Source organism: Mus pahari, chromosome 2 (genome assembly GCF_900095145.1).
Source record: "Mus pahari chromosome 2, PAHARI_EIJ_v1.1, whole genome shotgun sequence".
In the NCBI taxonomy this organism is placed as follows: Eukaryota; Metazoa; Chordata; class Mammalia; order Rodentia; family Muridae; genus Mus; species Mus pahari.
In genome coordinates, this window is record NC_034591.1 from 15,032,452 (window position 1) to 15,054,858 (window position 22,407).

The following is a 22,407-nucleotide window of genomic DNA, read 5'->3' on the forward strand; positions in this document are numbered from 1 at the left end:
GAGTGTTAAGGGACAATTGTCCACTGCCTGGCTCATGTTGAACTTTACTCTGATGTATAAAGTTGGAGCGTAGCTGAAGAGTGTTGGATCAAAAACTTACACCACATGATTGCTGTTCTACTGAATCATTTTCTAAATTTTCCAAGGCGGGGGGGGGGGAGAAGGAAGGCTCCTAGCTTTTCTTTTTCTTTTGTCTTTTGTCTTTTTTTAACATTTTTTAAAAATTAATTATATGTAAGTACTCTGTAGCTGTCTTCAGACACTCCAGAAGAGGGCATCAGATCTCTTTACAGATGGTTGTGAGCCACCATGTGGTTGCTGAGATTTGAACTCAGGACCTTCGGAAGAGCAGTCGGTGCTCTTACCCACTGAGCCATCTCACCAGCCCCCCTAGCTTTTCTTTAAAGCACAAGTTTAAAACATGCACATTTAGAAATAACAAATACGCTTAAAATCTTGCTTTCTATTACCAAAAGGTAGTTTCAGTTTTGCTCTCTTCTTAAACATCCAGAATATATTTGATGTTTTTAAATACCTGTTCAACAAGCAAGTGTTTTCTCCAACTTAATGTAAGTGGAGATGCTGAACAGAAGAGAAGCTGATAAAAGGATCCAGGATCTTGGGTGACTTTTGTATTTTGTGAACAGTTGGGGGTCTCTCGATTATGGTTTTTCAGCCACATGTATGTGCTCCTCAGCTGCTTGGCATGCAAGTCCTACAGCTTGCTGGATTGTGGCTAGGTAGATTGTAGCAGATAAGGAAAAGGATGAAGAGAGAAAATAGAGAAAGTAGTGGGAGGGGAAAGTGTTCATTGTGCATACAGTATGTATTCCATTTCATAGGTCAAGAAAAGCACAGAAACCTTTACAAGGATAAAATACTCAGACATCTGAAGCTAGGCATTTCATTCCACTGTTAGTATATAGCACAAGTTTATCATAGGTATCCAAAAATGCTATTTTTATCTTACATTTACTAATAACACATATGTAGTGTGTGGTATGGTATGTTGTGGGGTGTGTGTGTGTGTGTGTGTGTGTGTGTGTTATTTTGGTAATTCTTGGCTTTCCAGTCATTTCTTCAGTACAATATACCCTACAAAGTCAACAGTTTTATGGAAATTTTATTTGTCAAGAAACATGTAATTTATTATCTTGGCCAGAAATGCACCACACTGAATAACAATAGCATGTCTTTAGCATCATTGATAATTCTATAAGCCAGGTATTGATGAGGAAGGATTGCAATAGGGCAGTGCTTCTGTGACTACTGAGGAGGTTCCAGGGTCATATACAAGCAGATTATAATGCATGATTGCCTAGCATTCATGTCATCTTAAGTAGCTGGGAATTTGTGTTAGTAACTCTAGAAATCACCGTTATAAGGCACCAGCTTAACATTCAGCATGCGTTCACATTAATTATCCAGATGCCAATCATCACATTTGTTAATGAGGAACCAAGTCTCTAAGTCCTCCAAGGGTGTATGGCCAGGAAGGCTGAGCTACGCCAGACAGAGCAAAATGGGCCCCGAGGAAGCACGTGCTTTAGATGCAGTCCAGGTTTTATTACTTTACGAAGTATTTATTAAATGACCCTGAAGCAAAACACTTTGGAGTTAAGCAAAAGGCACCAGAATAGAAATGACTGCATATACTTTATATAGGCATATATGTGAACACATATACTTTATATAGGCACATATGTGAACGCTAACGCGTCTGTATTCAAGGGGCGTGCACACATTCTATACAATCAGCTTCTTTCCTTCTACAGTAACTTTATCTTTCTGCTCTCCCTGATTGAGCCGTAGAGATGTCAGAGTTTTGTGCGTCAGTTTGCTCCACCTGAGGAAAACAAGGATTCATGCTTTCTGAGAGAGCTGAGTCCATATTAACTCAGTGAAGTATATGCATGCTATTTTTTCCACAAATAACTTCCATAATTTTAGTAGATATCAAGACAATAACAAAAGAAAAGGAAATATTACCACACCACACTCTGGCATCAGTTTTTCTTTGAGGATTATTTCATTTAAGGGGTTTTTATTTGAGAATTTTATACACACAACTATTTCCATCCTTTCCACACTGCCCTTCCCCTCCAGTTCCTCCTGTGTCCTTTCACTCCATCTCAAGTTCATGATGTCTTCTCTTTTAATTATTATTGTTACATATATGTATATATAACAATACATAATACCTAGTTATTGTATAAAGCACATGATATTGTATTGATACATAACAATACTTACTAAGTCTATTTACTATTGCTCATATGTACATTCATTTAAGTCTCACCATTTAGGATTAGATAACCTCTCAGGGAGATCATCCCTGGAGAACTTTCCCTGTTAGCAGCCATTAACAGCTGTAGCTCTTTATCCAGGTGTGGGACCTTGTGACAATGTCCTCATCGGTGCTGGCATCATTATGTAGGGCTTATTTAGGCAGCCATGTTGTTGTACTGTATGGTTGCAGCTTCCCTCTCAAGTCTAGAAGACAGTACCTGTCAGCAATGCAATATTGCTGACCTGTCTTCTGTGATTTTTCCCTGAGCTTCTTGTTTGAGAATTGTGTCAAGTTAGATCATTTGGGGTTGAGCACCATATAGTCAAAGATAAGAATGCATAGACACGTTGTCTTTAATCATTTTTTAATGAATTTAAATGAAGCCCTTATTCAGGTATTTTTAAAGAAGGCAAATACAGGCAAATATGCTAATAGTGGCACTGTGGCCCTGGGTGGCAAGAGGGCAGGGGAAACTCCCTGCAGAAGCAGCTGTCTGAAGTACACAGACCTTGAGTCCTCATCAGACCAGGAAAAGAGGGCAAAAACACCACAGATAGAGACAACACATGGTGTTGCATTCAGCAGGCCTCCTCCTAATATATTTTTTCCAGAAGACCATGAAGAATATGACAGTGACCTTGTGAATGAAGATAGGGAGGACAGTCAAGATCCAGGAACTGTTCATGGGAGTCACAGACAACTTTTCTAGCTGGATGCGAGATGGGTGGGGAGTGGTATTTCTGCAAAGAGGGCTTAAAGGCCTATAGGTCATGCCATCCTTCCTACATAAGGAGGAACCCATGTTCCAGATAGCTGAGCGCTAAAGTACTGCAGAGAACGAAGCTGGCTCTTACTGTGGACCATTCTGTTTGCTTCTTGCCAATGCAATGTAATGCATAGGTCATAATTTGTGAAACAGATCTTCTACCTTACATACTTTCTCTGCAGATTAAGGGAATTTTCTGCATTTTGTGCATGAGCTAGAGATTATCTCTTGGGAACAGTCTGTCATGACAGACTTCAGAGTCATTTCTAGATGTAAGAAACAGTTCTAAAGTTAACACATGAAGTAAAAGTTGCATAGATTCAAAATTATCCTGAAGTTACCCAGGACTGGGTAGTGTGAGAGATTTGCATGCTAAAAGAACACCATTGTGCTGGAAAAGAATACTTTCTGGAATTTAAGTAGTTTTCGGGCATTTGGTACTTTTGGTTTTTCATTGCTATGGAAGAGATTATCTTTAGCTTAAAGGGATGTCAATATTATCAGAGGTCTGCCACAATCTGGACAGAATGAGGCATCAGGAGTTGATGCTGTTTCTAAGACTCTCTATAGTTGAATAAAGCATGTGATATCTGCCCAGCAAAACAGACTGTAAATCCCCCTACCCTGAATGGAAACTATACATCATCTCATAGTTAGTTGAGAGAATTCTTTTCAGAATCCTTTCTGTGTGTCATGGAGCATGATGTTTGTAATACTTTACATCCTACGTATGCCTGATTTCTGATAAACAGGCTGGCACGAAGTCTCTCGTAAGCTCCTGGCACGGGTCTATTAATGAATGGTTTCAATTGGCTAATTGCTTAGGTCTCCTGAAGTTCAAGGACTATGCATTGCACCATGTGTTAGCATGGACAAACTTGGCCATTTTCCTGTGTTAAAACTCATTGATTTCTCTTTATAGCTGCACACTGAAGCACACTTAAAATTTTTTAAGTATTTCCATTCAAGTTCTACTTGTGTTTGACTATATGGCAACATATATCACCATTATTTCATATTCATAATTATAATGATAGCAAGTGTTATGGAAAGAACACTTCCATAAATGGCAAACTGTTACAATAACTATGTACTTGATATACAGAGTCAAAAGACTGGTATTAAGTTGTCATTTAAAAGGAAGAAAGATAAAAGATACATTTATAGACAAAATTCATGGTAAGAACAATATGTTTAATGTTTATTTTATTATATGTATAAATGTTTTGCCTGCAAGTATGGTTTGTATACACATTCATGCAAAACCCAGGAATTCCACAAGGATACAGATCCCCTAGAACTGGGATTACAGACCATTGTGAGGTGCTGTTCGGATGCTGGGAACCTAGTCCCTCTTCAAGAGGACTTAGTGTTCTTAAGTGCTGAAGCCACTCTCCAGACACAAGAATAATATTCTTACACATTGTCAGAGCTGACTGTACTAAAGGGGGAAATATCTTCCAATTTTTAAGAATAACAGCAACATTGTTAAACACAAGTTTTTACTACAGACTAACATATCTTCATCTTTAACTAGTTGAAGGATTGAGCTCTTGGTGTCATAAAAATGGGAGGGGGTGAATCCTCCTATCTTCTTTATCAAATTTTATGTTTAATTTCAACCAAAGGAAAATGACTTCTAAGAACTTTCAAGAACACAATTGTGCTTTGGGGCTGAGGCTACGTATCCTACAGCAAATGAAACACCCTTTGCTGGGATACACATGTAGATTAGTGATTTTACCTAGACTTAATCTAGAAGAAACTTATCAGCCAGCCTTATAGTCCCAACTGCTCAGAAGGCTGAGGCAGAAGGGTGATAAGTTTGAAGGCATCTCTGGTCTGCAGAGTGAGTTTCAGGCCAGCCTGAAAAATTTAGTGAGACTCCCATCTCATAATAAAAAGTAAGAAGAGAGGGCTGGGCTCAGTAGTAAGGAATTTACCTAAAATCTGTGAAATCCTGCATTTATTATCCACTACCACAAAAAGCAAAAAAAATAAACTCATAATTTTTGTTTTCAAACACTTAAGTCTCACCTGTTGAGCTAATTATGATAATGTAAAATAACTTAGTTCAACTGGTCATTCAACAGTAATTTGTAGAGGTTGACAAAGTTCCCTGCATCGTTTCTACCTAACTTTTACAGCGAACATATTTTGAGATCGATAAGATGATAGGAGAGACTTCTTGTTTTCTGTAGCATTGCCAGGAATTTAGTTTGGTACATTGACTTCACATGTAATCTCCAAGAAGGTCCTCCTCACTTAACATTAGTGAACCTTGAGTGATAGCTAAACAGATGATGATGATGATGATGATGATGACATATAGGCTAGCATAGCCTTCATTTTCTTCAGTTTGTGATTCCCCCAACTTGTGCTTTCGAAGTACTAGAATTACAAGCATACGTCCCTGTGCCCTGCTAGCAGTTACCTTTCTGAAGCATTTGGCATGCATTAGGAATTCTACAAAACTCATTTAACTGTCATCATAATGCCTTATGACACATGCTATTATTTCTATTTTACAGAGAAACTAAAATATAAAGAAATCGAGTCATCAAGCTAGCTGTTGACAGAACTGCAGTTTGAGGCAGGGCTTAAGAAACTTTACTGTCTGTATTTCACTCTCGACTCCCAGACCCTAATAATCCAAATATAACATGAGCTAAAATTTGCACACTGCTTTTCCTTTAAACATGTTCATGGGTTTTTTTTTTTTCCTAATTTCCTCCCCCCCCCAAAAAAATGGCCCTGTTATTTGAGGAGGATATATGCAGATGAGACACTTTGAGTTGGGGAGCATGAGGACCTTCTCAAAAAGTGCATCACTCCCTGCACATGTCTGCACAGCATACCCTTCAAATGAAGCTGTAGCCCCTATTCTGGTTTGCTCTCAGGAATGATAAAATTGAGGCCTTAGGAGGTAAGGGCTGTCCCACTGTCACTTGCAGCCATGTTTAAACTACAGCCCTCTCACCAAGCTTGACAACACAAAACTTGATCCTTAGAATCCACATGGTGGAAGGAGACAGCCACTCTGACTGTCGTCAGGGTTCTACATGTATGTTGTGGCATCAGTGCCCAACCCCCACAAAGGAAATAAACAAATGTAAAACAAGAGAAGGAATTTTTCAAAATGAGAACATGACAACTCGACCTCCTCAGAGGCTTCAGACGTAAAGCAGAGACATCCATGAGATAAAGACACTGCCGAGACACTGCCGAGTGTCCCTCTTCTCTGTCACTCTGCGTTGCTCAGAGTCTGTTAGTGGGTGCAGCATATGTGGAGTGAGAGGCCACCATATAAATGTGGTCAACATTAGAGTGATCTCAAACACCTCCATACTGGGTGACATCTCCACTGCTTTGTGTACTGAAAGTGAGAAAGACTCACTGCCTGCAGCTCCCGAGAGTGCCCTTGGTGATGTCTGGGATGAGCATCATGTGTTTCCCCTTGTCGATGTCTGGGATGAGCATCACGTGTTTGCATTTTTGTTGAGCATCCTCATCTTCCTCCACAAGCACCTTTGGTCTTGTTCATCGATTGTAACTCAAAGACATAGTCCATATTCAACTCGCAAGATCAATAAGGACAAAGAGTTGGTGCCACACCAACCTTGAAGAAACTGAAAGAAGAGAAAGTTGTGGTTTGAGCTCCTGGCTCATCTTGTTGTCATTTTACTTCTGATTTTTTCAATGCATAAAACATGCACACGTGCCCATATTTCCACTGAAGCACAGTCACTCGCTGTTTCTATGTGGATAACTCCTGAGTTGTCAAGGTATTATTAAATATATTGAAATAATATTCTGTGATTTCACACTCGTGTTTTCAGAATATCTGCAGATAATTTAGAGTGTAATTGAAATTTCTAGTTTCATATTAAAAACAGAAATGTCACTCACCTTGCAGAAGTATTAGCAGATATATTCTGCATGCATGACTGAAAATTTTGCTTGAAAAACTAATATACAGTTGTTTTGGAACCATGTGAATCAACATTCTTGAATTTTGGCACTATGCAGAACTGGGCTAATTTCCTATATCAACTGGAGATATGCCAAAAAAAATTTACCCATTTTGAGGCAAAGGTAAACTCATGACATTGAGCCCAGGGAGCCGAGTGTCTGGCGTGATGACTAGACCAGTTGAATATTAGCCCCTCTCTTTCTCTCTTTATTTTCTCATTTCAGCCATTTGAGGCATCTATGAACCATGTTTAAATCTGAGCAGGAATGGAGTAGCTTGAAAAGTGTGGGGATTGGGGGTTTACCCCCTCTGAACCCATCTCATCTTTCTAAGAGCTTCAGGATGGAAATCCCAAGAGTAGCCCAGTGCAGGGGCACATATTTGTAGTTTGAAAATGAACAAGCACATTATTTGGGAGCACATCCCCCATAACACTTATGGGAAACCATCCTCAGTCTATAATGCTTTAATCTCCCTGGTGATGCACGTGCACATGTTAATTATCTAAACTCTGCAGTGACACCTGGCCCCAGTCAGCAGTCGGTTTAAGCCACCAGTGATCCAGCTACCATCATCATCTTCTGGTTTTGATGCTGCTGAACCTTCATTCTTCCTATTCATTTTTATTGTTCATCCTACCCCCATTTTCTCAGTATCTTTACCTTTTGGAGTGACACCTTCCTGCTTACACCTAGACCTTGTGGTCACGTATTAGTGTTAAAACGACTGAATTACTCTGCATAGATTCAAGGTATCCAGGATACAGCATAAGGATAAAGAACTTATCCAGGATAAGTTCTCCTTAAAACTCATCCAAAGTATTTTTTTTATTTTGTTTATAGTTCCTTCAGATTTCTCCCTGGTCTTTATAGTTATAAAGACTCAGTAGTGAAGAAACGATTATATATGATGAATATAATATTGGACCTGAAAACCTGGCAAGTTTTGAGTTTTATATGGAACTGTAACTATCTTCATGCCCTTGACCTCCAGAATCAGTCATAGTTTTATCCACACCACAGTCTTGTGCATCTCCACCCACCAGCATCCCCTCCCTGGCTTCCACCTTCCTGGAAAATTCCAGATGTTGGTGATGTCGCCTTTATGATTTCCTAATATCCTGAGTCACCTTAGTAGCTATCCTTGGAGTCAGTCCCCAAAGTGTTCCTGTATTCATAGCTGTTGATGGTTATCTTTATAAATGGCTGTATATCTTTTAGAGTTCCATTTACTTAAGCTAACCTATTATCTTAAATTTAACAACTCAAAAAATTGACTGAGAAATTATAATCCATTTTAACATAAAGTATATTTCAGCCCACACTTTTTAAATTTTTTTTGTGGCCAGTGGACAGGTAACAAACTCAATTTATCTTACCCAAGATTTTTTTGTATTTTAAAACTAAGTGTCTCACATCTAGGGAAAGTCCTTATGTCCTAAATAAGCAATGGTTAGCCAGCACGTACATCTCTGCCGCGAGAAATCTGACCATTTAGTCAGCACGGGCAGGCATTGGTTTTGTTTCTAATGCATAAGATCTTGATATAATGCAGTCATTAGTTTCATTTTAGATAAATGAAACTTCATTCTGTCTCCAAGTTTTTAACATAACATTTCAAATATAGAAACAAAAGGTTTAAATCACCTTTAAAAATAATGTCCACCTCCTGCACTCAGCAGTAGCGTTTGGGTGTTTTATGAGAGTTAAAGTGCTGGGTAGGCAACAAGCTTAATGCATGCCTACTGGCTCTGATTTTTTTTAATTGAACATAGATTCTTCTCTCATCCTGACTACAGTTTTCCCTCCCTCCACCCCTCCCAGATTTCCTTCCCCAACCTTGCCTCCTCTCTGTTGAGAAAGCAGCCACACAGTACAAACAGGAGATGACAAGACAAGGCAAAAGCCCTCACACCAGAGCTGGACAAGCCAATGCAACAGGAGGACCAGAGTCTGAAGAGCTGGCAAAGGAGTCAAAGACACACCTGCTCTCAGTTAGGATTCCTACAAAACCACTGAGCTAACAGCTACCACACATGGTCAGAGGGCCTGGCACAGCCCCTGAGGGCCTGGCTGCGCACTTGCTGCTTCAGTGTCAGTGAGCACATATGAGCCCTGCCTACTTGATTCTGTGGGTCATGTTCTCTTGGCGTCCTCCCTTTTTCTCCCACTGACAGTGTCCTTTGCCTTTCCCAAGTATTTCAATTTCATTTTTATGTTTTATTTATTTTCTAGATAGGGTTTCTCTGTGTAGTCCTGGCTGTCCTGGAACTCACTCTGTAGACCAGGCTGGCCTTGAACTCAGAAATCCGCCAGCCTCTGCCTCCCGAGTGCCAGGATTAAAGGCATGTGCCACCACTACCCAGCGTGTTTCAATTTCATGAGGTCTTAATTAATTATCAGTCTTACTGCTTATGCTGTTGGTGCTTTGTTCAGAAAGTTGTCTCCTATATCAATGCTTCCAAAGCCATCCCCACGTTCTCTTCCATCAGGTTCCGTTTATCTGGTTTTATGTTGAGATATTCTGTCTACTTTGATTGGGATTTGTGCAGGGTGATAGATTTAGATCTATTTGCATTCTTCTACATATCCAGTTATGCCAGCACCATTTCTTGAAAAATGTTATCTTTTTTCCACTGTGTCTTTCAGGATTCTTTATCAGAAATAAGATGTCCATAGTTGTGTGGGTTTATAGTTGGGCCTTCAGTTCAATTCCATTGATCACCACATCTGTTTTATGCCAATACCATACAGTTTTTTATTACTATAGCTCTGTGGTACATCTTGAAATCAGGGGTGATAATACCTCCAGCAGTTTCTTTTTATTGATCAGGATTCTTTAAGCTAGCCCATGTTTGTTGTTTTTCAATATAAAGTTGAGTATTGTCCTTTCTAGGTCTTTAAAGAAGTATGTTGGAATTTTGATGGAGGTTGCATTGAATCTATAGAATATTCTTGGTAGGATAGCTATTTTTACTATGTTAATCCTACAGATCCATGAGCAAGGGAGATCTTTTCACCTTCTGATATCTTCTGTAATTTCACTCTTCAAAGACTTGAAGCTTTTGCACTATAATTCTTTCACTTGCTTGGTTAGAGTTACCCCAAAGTATTTTATAGTGTATGTGGCTGTTATGAAAGATATTGCTTCTTTTATTTCATTCTCATCCCATTTGTCATTTGTTGTATAGGTGAGATACTAATATTTTTGAGTTAATCTTATATCCAGCCATTTTGCTGAAAGTGTATATCAGCTACAGGAGTTCCCTGGTAGAATTTTATGGTCATTTACTTTATCATCTGAAAATAATGTTACTTTAACTTCTTCCTTTGCATTTTGTATCACTTTGATTTTCTTTAGTTATCTTATTGCTCTAGTTAAAACTGCACATACTATATTGCATAGGTACAGAAGAGTGGACAGCCTTGTCTTGTTCCTAATTTTATTAGAACTGCTTTAATTTTCTCACCATTAATTTGACATTCACTATAGACGTGCTGTAAACTGCCTTTATTACCTTTAAGTGTATTCTTTATATCCCTAATCTCTCCAGAACTTTTATCGTAAAAAAGTTGTTAGATTTTGTCAAAGGTCTTTTCTGCATCTCCTGAGATGCTCGTGTGTGTGTGTGTGTGTGTGTGTGTGTGTGTGTGTGTGTGTGTGTGTGTGTGTATTTCTTTTATTTGTTTGTAAGGTGGGAAAAAGTCTCCTTGATCATGGTGGATAATCTTTCTGATGTTCTTAGATTTAGTTTACACGTGTTTTTTAAATGTTTTATTTCCTCTGATGAAGTGATGAGATTACAGCTGCATCCAAGCTGTGTGAATACATGGTTTGGACTGAGCCCAGAGAATTTCATTCTGTTCTCACTATTCCTAGGCTTACGTCTAGAAACTCCTAGCTTCCATACAATCTAATCTTCCAAGGTGACTGATTCACTCTGGCTTTTCTCAGCTTCTGACTGAATTGCTTTACCTGGCCTCATACTAACTTTTGTAATATCTTCTAATATTCTGGCTCCTTCTCATTCTCTGGCTAGTTCTTCCTTTGCTGTGTCTGGCTTGTTCTTTCTGTAACCTCTGTACCACTTTCCTAGTAAATCAGCCCTACACACACACACATACACACACACACACAAACACACACACACAGACACAGACACACACACACACATACACACCACATCCCAAGACCCATTCCCCAGGTACAGGAGTAAATAATGAGTGGACATTTATAGAAATAAAATTATCACTTAAGTGTAGAATTGGGAAGAAATCCTACTAAAAGCAGTATTCAACTGTGAAAAAGTTCAAAGTAAAATAGACTAATTTTTCTATTCATCCAAAGGTCATATTTTAGAATAACTCACTTAAAACATTAAACTCTGATCTTGTATTAAATTTTAGCTTTTTAAAGCACTCTAACATATAAGTTTATTATATGTAAGCACTATTTCATAATTATTTTGTTTTCCTATTTTGAAACTCCTACCAGAGTACATCCCTGATTAATCGTTGTTCCTGCCCACAACCCCTGCCATAGTGTCTAGCAAAGAAATGTATAAAAATCAATATTTGATGAATCCTGCTATCTGGCATTTTGAAAGTATTTATATCTGGGAACGACTTTGCAGTGGTTTTTTTTTTTTTCATTTTTTAACATTTTATTAGAAATTTTCTTTATTTACATTTCAGTTGTTATCCCCTTTTCTGGTTTCCCCTTCAAAAACGCCCTAGCCCATCACACCCCTCCCCCTGTTCACCAAACAACACATTCCCACTTCTCTGTCCTAGCGTTCTCCTACACAGGGGCATTGAGCCTTCCTAGTACCTAGGCCTCTCCTCCCATCTAACATTTTAAAAGCTCTTATATTTGAAGGAAAATTAATTTTTAAAGTTTTGAGTTTTGAAATATTAATTTTTAAAGATTATGTTTTCAGTCAAAATAGTTTACCCAATAATCTAAGAATCTTAAAAACTAACATGGAGTCTCTAGTCTTCTTTTTTTTTTTTAGTTTTTTTTATTAGATGTTTTCTTCATTTACATTTCAAATGCTATCCCCTTTCTTAGTTTCCTCTCCAAGAATCCCCTATACCCTATCTCCCACAAGCTCCCCAACCCACCCACGCCCACTTCCTGGCCCTGGCATTCCCCTATACTGGAGCCTAGAATCTTCACAAGACCAAGGGCCTCTCCTCCCACTGATGGACAACTAGGCCATCCTCTGCTACATATACAGCTAGAGACATGAACTCTGGGGGTACTGGTTAGTTCATATTGTTGTTTCTCCTATAGGGCTGCAGGCCCCTTCAGCTCCTTGGGTACTTTCTCTAGACCCTGTATTCCATCCAATAGATGACTGGGAGCATCCACTTCTTTATTTGCCAAGCACTGGCATAGCCTCACAGGAGACAGCTATATCAGGGTCCTGTCAGCAAAATCTTGTTGGTATATGCAATATTGTCTGAGTTTAGTGGTTGTTTATGGGATGGATCCCTGGTTAGGGCAGTCTCTGGATGATCCTTCCTTCAGTCTCAGCTCCAAACTTTGTCTCTGTAACTCCTTCCATGGGTATTCTGTTCTCCTTTCTAAGAAAGAGTGAAGTATCCACACTTTGACCTTCCTTCTTCTTGAGTTTCATGAGTTTTGCAAATTGTATCTTGTGTATTCTACATTTCTGGGCTAATATCCACTTATCAGTGAGTGCATATCATGTGTGTTCCTTTGTGATTGGGTTACCTAATTCAGATCTGTATGTTAAGAACTTCAAGTCTCTGAAGAAAGAAATTGAAGAAGATCTCAGAAGATGGAAAGATCTCCCATGCTCATGAATGGGCAGGATTAATATAGTAAAAATGGCTATCTTGCCAAAAGCAATCTACAGATTCAATGCAATCCCCATCAAAATTCCAACTCAGTTCTTCACAGAGTTAGAAAGGGCAATGTGCAAATTCATCTGGAATAACAAAAAACCTAGGATAGCAAATACTATTCTCAATAATAAAAGAACCTCTGGTGGAATCACCATCCCTGACTACAGATCAATTGTGATAAGAACTGCGTGGTACTGGTACAGCAACAGACAGATAGATCAATGGAATAGAATTGAAGGCCCAGAAATGAACCCACACACCTATGATCACTTGATCTTTGACAAAGGAGGTAAAACTATCCAGTGGAAAAAAAGACAGCATTTTCAACAAATGGTGCTGGCTCAACTGGCGGCTATCATGTAGAAGAATGCAAATTGATCCATTCTTATCTCCTTGTACAAAGCTGAAGTCTAAGTGGATCAAGGAACTCCACATAAAACCAGAGACACTGAAACTTATAGAGGAGAAAGTGGGGAAGAGTCTCGAAGATATGGGCACAGGGGAAAAAGTCCTGAACAGAACACCAATGGCTTGTGCTGTAAGATCAAGAATCGACAAATGGGACCTCATAAAATTGCAAAGCTTCTGTAAGGCAAAGGACACTGTCAATAAGACAAAAAGGCCACCAACAGATTGGGAAAGGATCTTTACCAATCCTAAATCTGATAGGGGACTAATATCCAATATATTAAACAAAGAATTCTCAACTGAAGAATACTGAAGGGCTGAGAAATGCCTGAAAAAATGTTCAACATCCTTAATCATCAGGGAAATGCAAATCAAAACAACCCTGAGATTCCACCAGTCAGAATGGCTAAAATCAAAAATTCAGTTGACAGCAGATGCTGGCGAGGATGTGGAGAAAGAGGAATACTTCTCCATTGCTAGTTGGATTGTAAGCTGGTACAACAAATCTGGAAATCAGTCTGGTGGTTCCTCAGAAAACTGGACATAGTACTACTGGATGATCCAGCAATACCTCTCCTGGGCATATACCCAGAAGACGTTCCAACTTGTAATAAGGATACATGGTCCACTATGTTCATAGCAGCCTTATTTATAATAGCCAGAAGCTGGAAAGAACCCAGATGTCCCTCAACAGAGGAATGGATACAGAAAATGTGGTACATTTATACAATGGAGTACTACTCAGCTATTTAAAACAATGAATTTATGAAATTCTTAGGCAAATGGATGGATCTGGAGGTTTGATTATTTTTAACCCATGTAATATGCACAGAAATTATAATGGTTCTTATTATTTCAATGCCAGATTTACATATTAAAAATTCTGAAACACAAAGAATATAAATGATGTACATATGATCACATAGTATGAGCCTGAGCAACCTGACTGTAGAGACCAAACTTTTTGTTGTTGTTTTTAAGATTTGTGTGTGTGTGTGTGTGTGTGTGTGTGTGTGTGTGTGTGTGTGTGTACCAAATCTATAGAGATTATTTAAGAAAGTTAGAAGAGGGTGTCATATCATGGCACCTTGTAGAATGAGTTATACATAGTTGTGAGCCACCCAATGGTGCTAGGAATCTGAGTCCTCTATGCAAGCAGCTACTCTTAACCGGTGACCCATCCCTACAGCACTGAGACAAAACGCTGGGCTGACCCCAGAAGACCACTGAGGGGCTACTCTTAACCGGTGACGCATCCCTACAGCACTGAGACAAAACGCTGGGCTGACCCCAGAAGACCCCTGAGGGGCTACTACCCTCCTTTAGCCTTTAAACCATAAAATAATGTTTCTCTATTTTCAAACAGTTTTTATTTTCTTTTACCCAAACGTAATGGCTATGAAAACACCATGTATTCTTCTTAGGACTAACGGAAAAATGAATAATGTGTAAATAATGAGGTACAGTGTCTGTGTTTGCTGACAGTGGAATGGCATCTTGGGACCCAAGTGGAAAGAGGTAATGTCGCAGAAGTGGAGGACTCAAAAGGAGGGTCAGAGAAACCACGGGAATTCTAAGCTTCCAGAAATTCATGTTTTCTAAGTATATTCAGAGGTCCCTAAAGGAACACCATAACAGAAAAGGGGAAGCTAAAAAGCAGAAGCTAAGTGAGATTTTTTGGCCTGGAGAAAGAGTAACTGTCTTCCTAGAGTTCCCAGGTCTCATCCCTGATGTGGTCTTCATCCATGTGCCTATTATGACACAAAGTAGTTCTAGTTAGCAATCTACTGAGCCACCAAAAAAGTGATGACATTTTGCCTCATCACTTGCATATCTGGAAAGATTCTCCGGCCTGAAGGATCCCATAAATATTTATCCAAATGATAGTTATATCACATAAACCTACCTTACATTTCATGGTCAGTTCAGTTGTCACAATATGTACTTGATGGGTGAATGAAACTAGAAAACATAGGATCAGAGGTGAGGAGGACACAACATCTGTCCCAACACTGGGAGTAACTGGGACCAGCAGGACCCAGGCACCCAGGAAATCTGCCTGACCAGTGGCACAGGTTCCTTCTGGTCTGGGCTGAAGCCCTGAGCACACCTTGGGCACAAACTACACAGTCAGTCTCACAACACCCAGAGGAAGCTCCACTCCCAGGCACTCTAACATGCCCAGGATCACAGCATCACAGGATCACAGGATCATAGGTTCACAGGAGCTTGGTCACACCAGGATCTCAGGGGCCCAGAGGCAGTTTGACTGCCAAACACTCTGACACACTCAGAATCTCAGGATCACAGGATCCTGGAATCACATGATCACAAAGACAGCTGGACTATGAGGAGTTCTAACACAACTAGGATCACAGGAAGGACAGGCTCCAGTCAGATATAGTGAGGGCATGTAGCACTCAGTACAGTCCGGTGTCAAGAGGCAAGTGTAAAAACATAAGCAACAGAAACCAACATTACTTGGAATCATCAGAACCCAATTCTCCCACCATAGCAAGTCCTGAATACACCATCACACAGGAAAAGCAAGATTTGGATCTAAAATCTCCTCTCATGATGATAGAGGACTTTAAGAAGGACATAAATAACCCCCTTAAAGAAATACAGGAGAACACAGGCAAATAGGTAGAAACCCTTAGAGAGGAAACACAAAAATCGCTTAAAGAATAACAGGGAAACACAATCAAACAGGTGAAGGAAATGAACAAAACCATCCAAGATCTAAAAATGGAACTAGAAATAATAAAGAAATCACAAAGGGAGACAACCCTGTTGTTAGAAAACCTAGGAAAGAGAACAGGAGTCATAGATGCAAGCATCACCAACAGAATACAGGAGACAGAAGAGAGAATCTCAGGTGCAGGAGATACCATAGAAAACATTGACACAACAGTCACAGAAAATGCAAAAAGCGAAACTAGAAAACATTAGGATCTCTCAGCTTTCATAATATCTAACTCCATCTTAGCATTTATTCAGTAGATCTGTTTTAGGCACTGACTACCTAAGCCATAACAAAATATTTTATGTCTTAAAATGCTACTTGAAAGTGACTATTCCCTCTTCCATGTTGACCCAAAGATTCAGTTCTTAATTGTTCACTAAAGTCAAGATGATAAAAAAAATTAATGTCCCTTAAAGTCAAGATGGTTCTAGTAAGGATAAAATTAGGCATGTCCAATGAATAACCTAGAAAAACAGAAATAGAACAATTAGACTATGAAAAAGTCAATACTTCAGATAATTTCAAATATTTGTCTTGTTGTGTTTTTTAAGTCACTGACATATATTTGAAAACAGTTAATAGCTTCATCACATAATTGTTAATCAAATATTTAAACATCATTTCCTGTGTTATATGTACAGTATACAAAGATAAATATACGTAAGCCCTTATGTGAACATAAGAGTTCAACTGTAGGAAAGGATAGAAGCATGACAATCCATCATTAAAGCATCATAATAAGGTTGGAAAAATGATGAAATTCACTGTTGTAAAATTACACCTTAGGGTTCTATTATGCTGCATCATGGAAACCTCTTCACCAAAGACTTGGGGAAAAAAATGTCCAGGAAAAAAAAAAATACACAGGAATTCTTAAGGAAGTAATCCATGTCCTTCTGAACGTGGGTGTGTCTTAAATATTCTAAAGGGAGTAGCTATTTCTTCTCTCTTGTTAAGTAAGCAGTTTCAAAGCTGAAAGCTAATTTACAATGTAACTCTAGTAAATAAATAGAACCCTGTGTTATCAATTCTGTCTATTTATCTTGCACCTAGATTCAAATAATTTTAACCTGATTTTGTTTACTGGTTCTTTAGAAATTGCTTCAATCTTCTTGCTGAGGAATGTAGTAAAAGGACCTATTTGAACTTAAATAAACATGCATGGGGAGAAGCATAATGCTGGTTACAAATGCCTCAGTGAGAAGCTTAGAAGTGGCTCTGGACAAAAGAATATATAGTAATGCCACCAACAACATCGCCATTAATGTTAACTGTAATAAACAACAACTAAGATAGCACTATACAGTTGTAGTGTTCTTCCCAAGTGTCTGCTCTTTGCAAACATTTCTCTTGGCCTCATAACAGCCTCATGAAGTAGGCAATAATGCACCCTTCGTATAGATCAGGTTGTATTTAATTAGCTTGCCATTTTAAAAGAAAATGTCTGAGATTTACAAGAGAATGGCTTAATTTTCCTGAATTTTGTGATCTTCCTTCTATGGCCAACTGTATTTTGTTGAGCCCATGATGATATATATGGTTGATCACAGTGAGTTGGAGGACGCCAGTTCTTTAAGAGGCAGGGAATTAGAGGCCTTAGATCACTAGAGGTGTGCCCTAATCACTAGAGGTGTGCCCTCACAATATCAAAAGGACTTGATGGATTTGACTAAGAAAGTTACCTGCAGGTGGTAAAGGAGAAGGAACCACTAACTTTGACCTTCCTGACACAGAGTGGCCCCACCTGAATTACTGAGTTAAGAGGCATGAGAAGCCTTGGGTAACCGTGCACACGGGGAGGTGCTTCTCCTTGCACAGAGCATCACTTCCAATGGACAGGGATTTTCCCATAGTTGCTTTGAGCTCCGTAGAGAGTAAGAATCATTAAGAACATTATTATAAACATACCTCTTCCTTTAAATAGAATGAGGCTGTAGGAGCAAGACTCAAGTTCTTTTAAACGTCCCCCACAAAGACTTCCATGACCTCAGTGATGGAGGTGATTCAAACATTGATGGTGTAGTTAAACTAATGTGAATAATAATAATAGCTGCTAGAAATAATTAGACATGCCAATGCTAACAGCCACGTGATAATAATATTGGCTATTACGTTTATCCCTCACAACCGCTCAGGGAGAGGATGTTAAGCCAATTTTAGAGAGCAGTTTACCAAGACTCAGGTTTAACATGTTACTAAAGGTTACTCAGCTACTCAGAAACTAGAATTTGAATACAGATCTGATGGACACTGAGGCCATGTGGCAGAGAGCATCTGCTGTGCTTCCCACAAAGACATCATTAGATGCGCTGCACTAGTCAGTCTTCCAACTACCTTTCTAACACACTAGTAAGATTTCATGTTATTTCCTTTCTCTTCTAATGTGTGGTTATTAAAAATATAATGGATGGAGCATGTGTGTGTGTGTGTGTGTGTGTGTGTGTGTGTGTGTGTGTATCTGTCTATTTGTCTGTCTTTGTGTATGTGTCAGAGAGAAAGAGAAATAGCAAGCAGGCATGTCAACTACACGCAACTGCACACACGCTCCATCCATTAAAATGAAATCTTATCGTGTGTGTTTGTGTGTGTGTGTGTGTGTGTGTGTGTGTGTGTGTGTGTGTGTGTAGAAGATGAGCCCTAGAGAACAATGTGCAGGTGTTGGGGTGGTTCTATCCTCTCACTGCAGGGGTTCTAGGGACCACACTTGGGTTAGAAGGCTGGTGGGTACTTCACTAAACTCATGTATTGGTTTTACTTTTAGTTTCTCTTGCTTTGTTGGTACTCACCTCTCATTTATCCTGTTGCTATGGAGACTTTACAAAGCTTAGATGGCACCCCTTTGGGGGGACTATTCAGTTTGTTTCATTCGTTGACCATTTACTTGAATGAATCAAACTCATCCCACCTGAACACAACAATCAGAAGCACACACCATCTGGTTCTTCGGCTCTCTCATGCATATGGTAAATATAACAGCATCTGATAGAGTCGTCAAGAGCTCTGAACTATCACAGGACTGTGTTTTATGCACAGGCCAACCCCCTCAGAATTCTGATGCATGCTGGGTAAGACATTTGACTGTAATCAAATATGGTGTCCTTAATCACCTGCTCTCCAGAGAGCCATGCACGTGTTCCCCTAAATGACTTTGTCCCACTGCTATCCTAATTTGAAATTTTCTTTTTTCAGCCACATAAATAGAAGAACACAGTTTGAAAACCCTGTCCTGGAAGCAAAAAGGAAGCTACAGCAACATAACATGCCCCACACAGAACTTGGAGCAAAGCCCCTGCAGGCCCCAGGTTTCCGAGGTATGGTACCTGGCAACATGCAGGATGACAAGGGAAACACTGATGGACTCTTGACTCTTCCAGACAGACATGCCTGTAGTGGGGGCTGATACAAATGACTGGCCTGACATCTCTAGTCCCTTCCAGTAGCATTAGGGTTCACATTATTTATAATTAGTTTATATATAGCTACCGCAAAATATGCTAGGGGCACTGAATTATAGGGATTTTACTTGTTGCCAAGTGGGGACTTTGAGAGTGTGAATATAAACTGCAGAGAGTCTCTGAAAATCAGACGTGAGAATGAGGTTTGTTTTCTTCTGTGACAGTAGTCAGTGTCATTACCTAGTGACATTATCCGTCTTCCCCTGTACCGGCCCAGAGAGGCCCTGCAATGTCTTACTATCTGCCTCACTACAGAGGTTGTGTCCCAGGGCTGTTTGTGGACCTGACTACACTTGGGAGCCACCTAGAGGAATGTGTGGATGCACACTCTTTCCTTCTTCCACACTTGTACTAAATCAAACACACACATACACACACACCTTTACACATGCACAATCACACACACTTTCACACATACACAATCACATTTACATACATAGCCTTATACATATTCACACACACTTCACACACATACAAATACACACACACACACACACACACACACACACACACACACACACACAAGGCCTTGGTGCCTAGAGCCTCCGCTTCCCTGGTCCTGAGCTTATATCACATTCCTGCAGCACTCTGCAGTGAATGTAAAGGCATCGTATGGAGCTCAGCTCCACCTGTAAGCGCTGCTTTCGTGAACACAGCAGAAGAGATTATATATGGGTTCTATACACTGTGTAAAAAATTAATAAAGATATATGTGGTAGGTAGATTTACACATAAATTAAAACTCATTATAATAAATGAGTCATTGTTTGAGAGTTTAGCCTATGAAACCAAAAATATAACAATAAAAGTATCATGCAAGATATGTATTTTGAGTGGCCACTTATAATTTGGTTACTCTGAGTAACAAATCGCACCACCTTCAAAAAGTATATGAAATGCTTATCTGCAAAGCTGAGTATGGAGGTGCATGCCTGTAATCCTAGCACACGGGGAGCTAAGGCAGGAAGATCAAGGGTCCATGACCCCCTGGATTATGGACCAAGACCTCTTTCAACAAAGTAATTAGGACGAAATGCTTAAAAGGCTCACAGTCTATCAACTGAGCTAGCCAGGCAAAAGCAATGTGCTTATCACAAGGGTAATTTAAGAGACAACTAATTCTTCTTCCTAGTATGGCTATAAATTGCAAAGCATTTAAATTGCTTAGAACCATAGCCATTAGAACTCATAGTTGAAAACGTTTATCACATAACAAACAAAGGGACAAATTCATTGAGCAAGTGCAAGTTCTCTTCCAGTGACTGTGGCATCGACCTCACTATGTCAACATATTACAAAATGTGCCACCTTTACATTCATAACCATATCAAGAAACATTGACCTACTAGTTGCTTGCATTTTAAAGTGTACTAAATGCTCTCTGGCTAGTAGAGATGCATCTGGCACATTTATAACATCTCACAGCACTGATGTGTAAACAGAAGTTAACTCAGTCCCACATCCAGGTTCTCTTTCTAAGCAATTCCAACCTTTAAATACACACCAACTGTGCACCCTTCTCTCTTGGTGTAATCTGAACATGTTTCAACCAATCAATTTGATTTTCTACCCCATGAAGTCAAGGTTCTGTGTAGGACCAGCCACTCATATGTCCCTCCTCCCTGGGAACCCTGATAAGTAGAGCAGTATAAATCAGATTTGATTTGAAGACGTTCTTGCCGGTTGATCCAGCCCTTTTTTAATCTCAAGAGGGCTGATTTCAAAAGAGTAAATACTAGTAAGTTACGCTGCAACCACACAGTTTTGCAGGATTCCCTAGATGCTTGGGACAGCTCCGTATTTGTAGGACACCTTAATTGTCTGGCCCCTCTTAAAGTGACCACCTGCTTGCGTCCTCCATATGGGTCTCCTGAATCTACCCAGGGATTGCTGCTCGGTGGTTGGCTGTTCTCCGATAACTTGTCTTTAAAATGCCTTTTCCTCTTTAACTTGTATTGTAGAAAAGCCACTCTTCACCCGGGATGCATCCCAGTTGAAAGGAACGTTCCTCAGCACCACCCTCAAAAAGAGCAACATGGGCTTTGGGTTTACCATCATTGGTGGAGATGAGCCGGATGAGTTTCTACAGGTGAAAAGTGTGATCCCGGATGGGCCTGCCGCACAGGATGGGAAAATGGAGACAGGTAAAGCTCCCCCGAGCTTCGGAACTGCCATTGCTGTAGTTCTTTTCTATAAGCAACGTGTGGGAAGTGGAACGTGACTTCCACATATTCCTTTGTGGTTTTGATTTCAAAGTCTCTTTAGTTTAGAAGAATGACAAATCATATTTTTCCTACCTTAAATATTTTTAGCTGAGATTATTTGTGAACAATGTAGAGAATCAATTTCTTCCATATTTCTCACACTGCCCTGTCTGTTTACTAGTCAGCAGAACCCTTGAGACTTAGCCCATCTGAGTTACGTCAGACTCTTCCTTAGGGAAGAGAGCAACACATCACAGTTATATTCAGCCACTGGTATTTTTAAACCTGTACCAGTCCTTCAATATTCATATGCTAAATTGTTCAGGTTAGATATTTAAGTGTGCATGCATATCTCATAGGGAAATTTTTGAATGACTTTACTTTTTATATGTACCTATACAGTGTATCAATTTAATTTAATAGATTTTTTTTTTAGCCATTATGTTAGTTTTCATATATAGTTATTTGGATGTCTAAATGGTAACTGAAATTGACTTTGCATGGAAATACAAACCCAGATTGTTAAGGACAGGAAAATATAAAATATGGTATGTCCCAGAATAGGAAAAAAATTAATGAATTAGGTCTGATTTAATGTCTGGCCGGGTGTGGTGGTGCATGCCTTTAATCCCAGCACTTGGGAGGCAGAGGCAGGCGGATTTCTGAGTTTGAGGCCAGCCTGGTCTACAGAG

At 39.5% G+C, this 22,407-nt stretch overlaps 1 protein-coding gene across 9 annotated transcripts in view; it reads left to right on the forward strand.

Moving 5' to 3' along the window:
• Magi2 (membrane associated guanylate kinase, WW and PDZ domain containing 2) overlaps window positions 1–22,407 on the forward strand; it is a 1,405,204-nt gene that overhangs the window by 1,063,237 nt on the left and 319,560 nt on the right. For all 9 annotated transcript variants that reach the window (XM_021191616.2, XM_021191614.2, XM_021191615.2 and 6 more), the window contains 2 exons: window positions 19,246–19,367; window positions 21,473–21,655. In XM_021191616.2, the coding sequence (XP_021047275.1) occupies window positions 19,246–19,367; window positions 21,473–21,655 (305 nt within the window). The remainder of the gene's footprint in view (window positions 1–19,245; window positions 19,368–21,472; window positions 21,656–22,407) is intronic.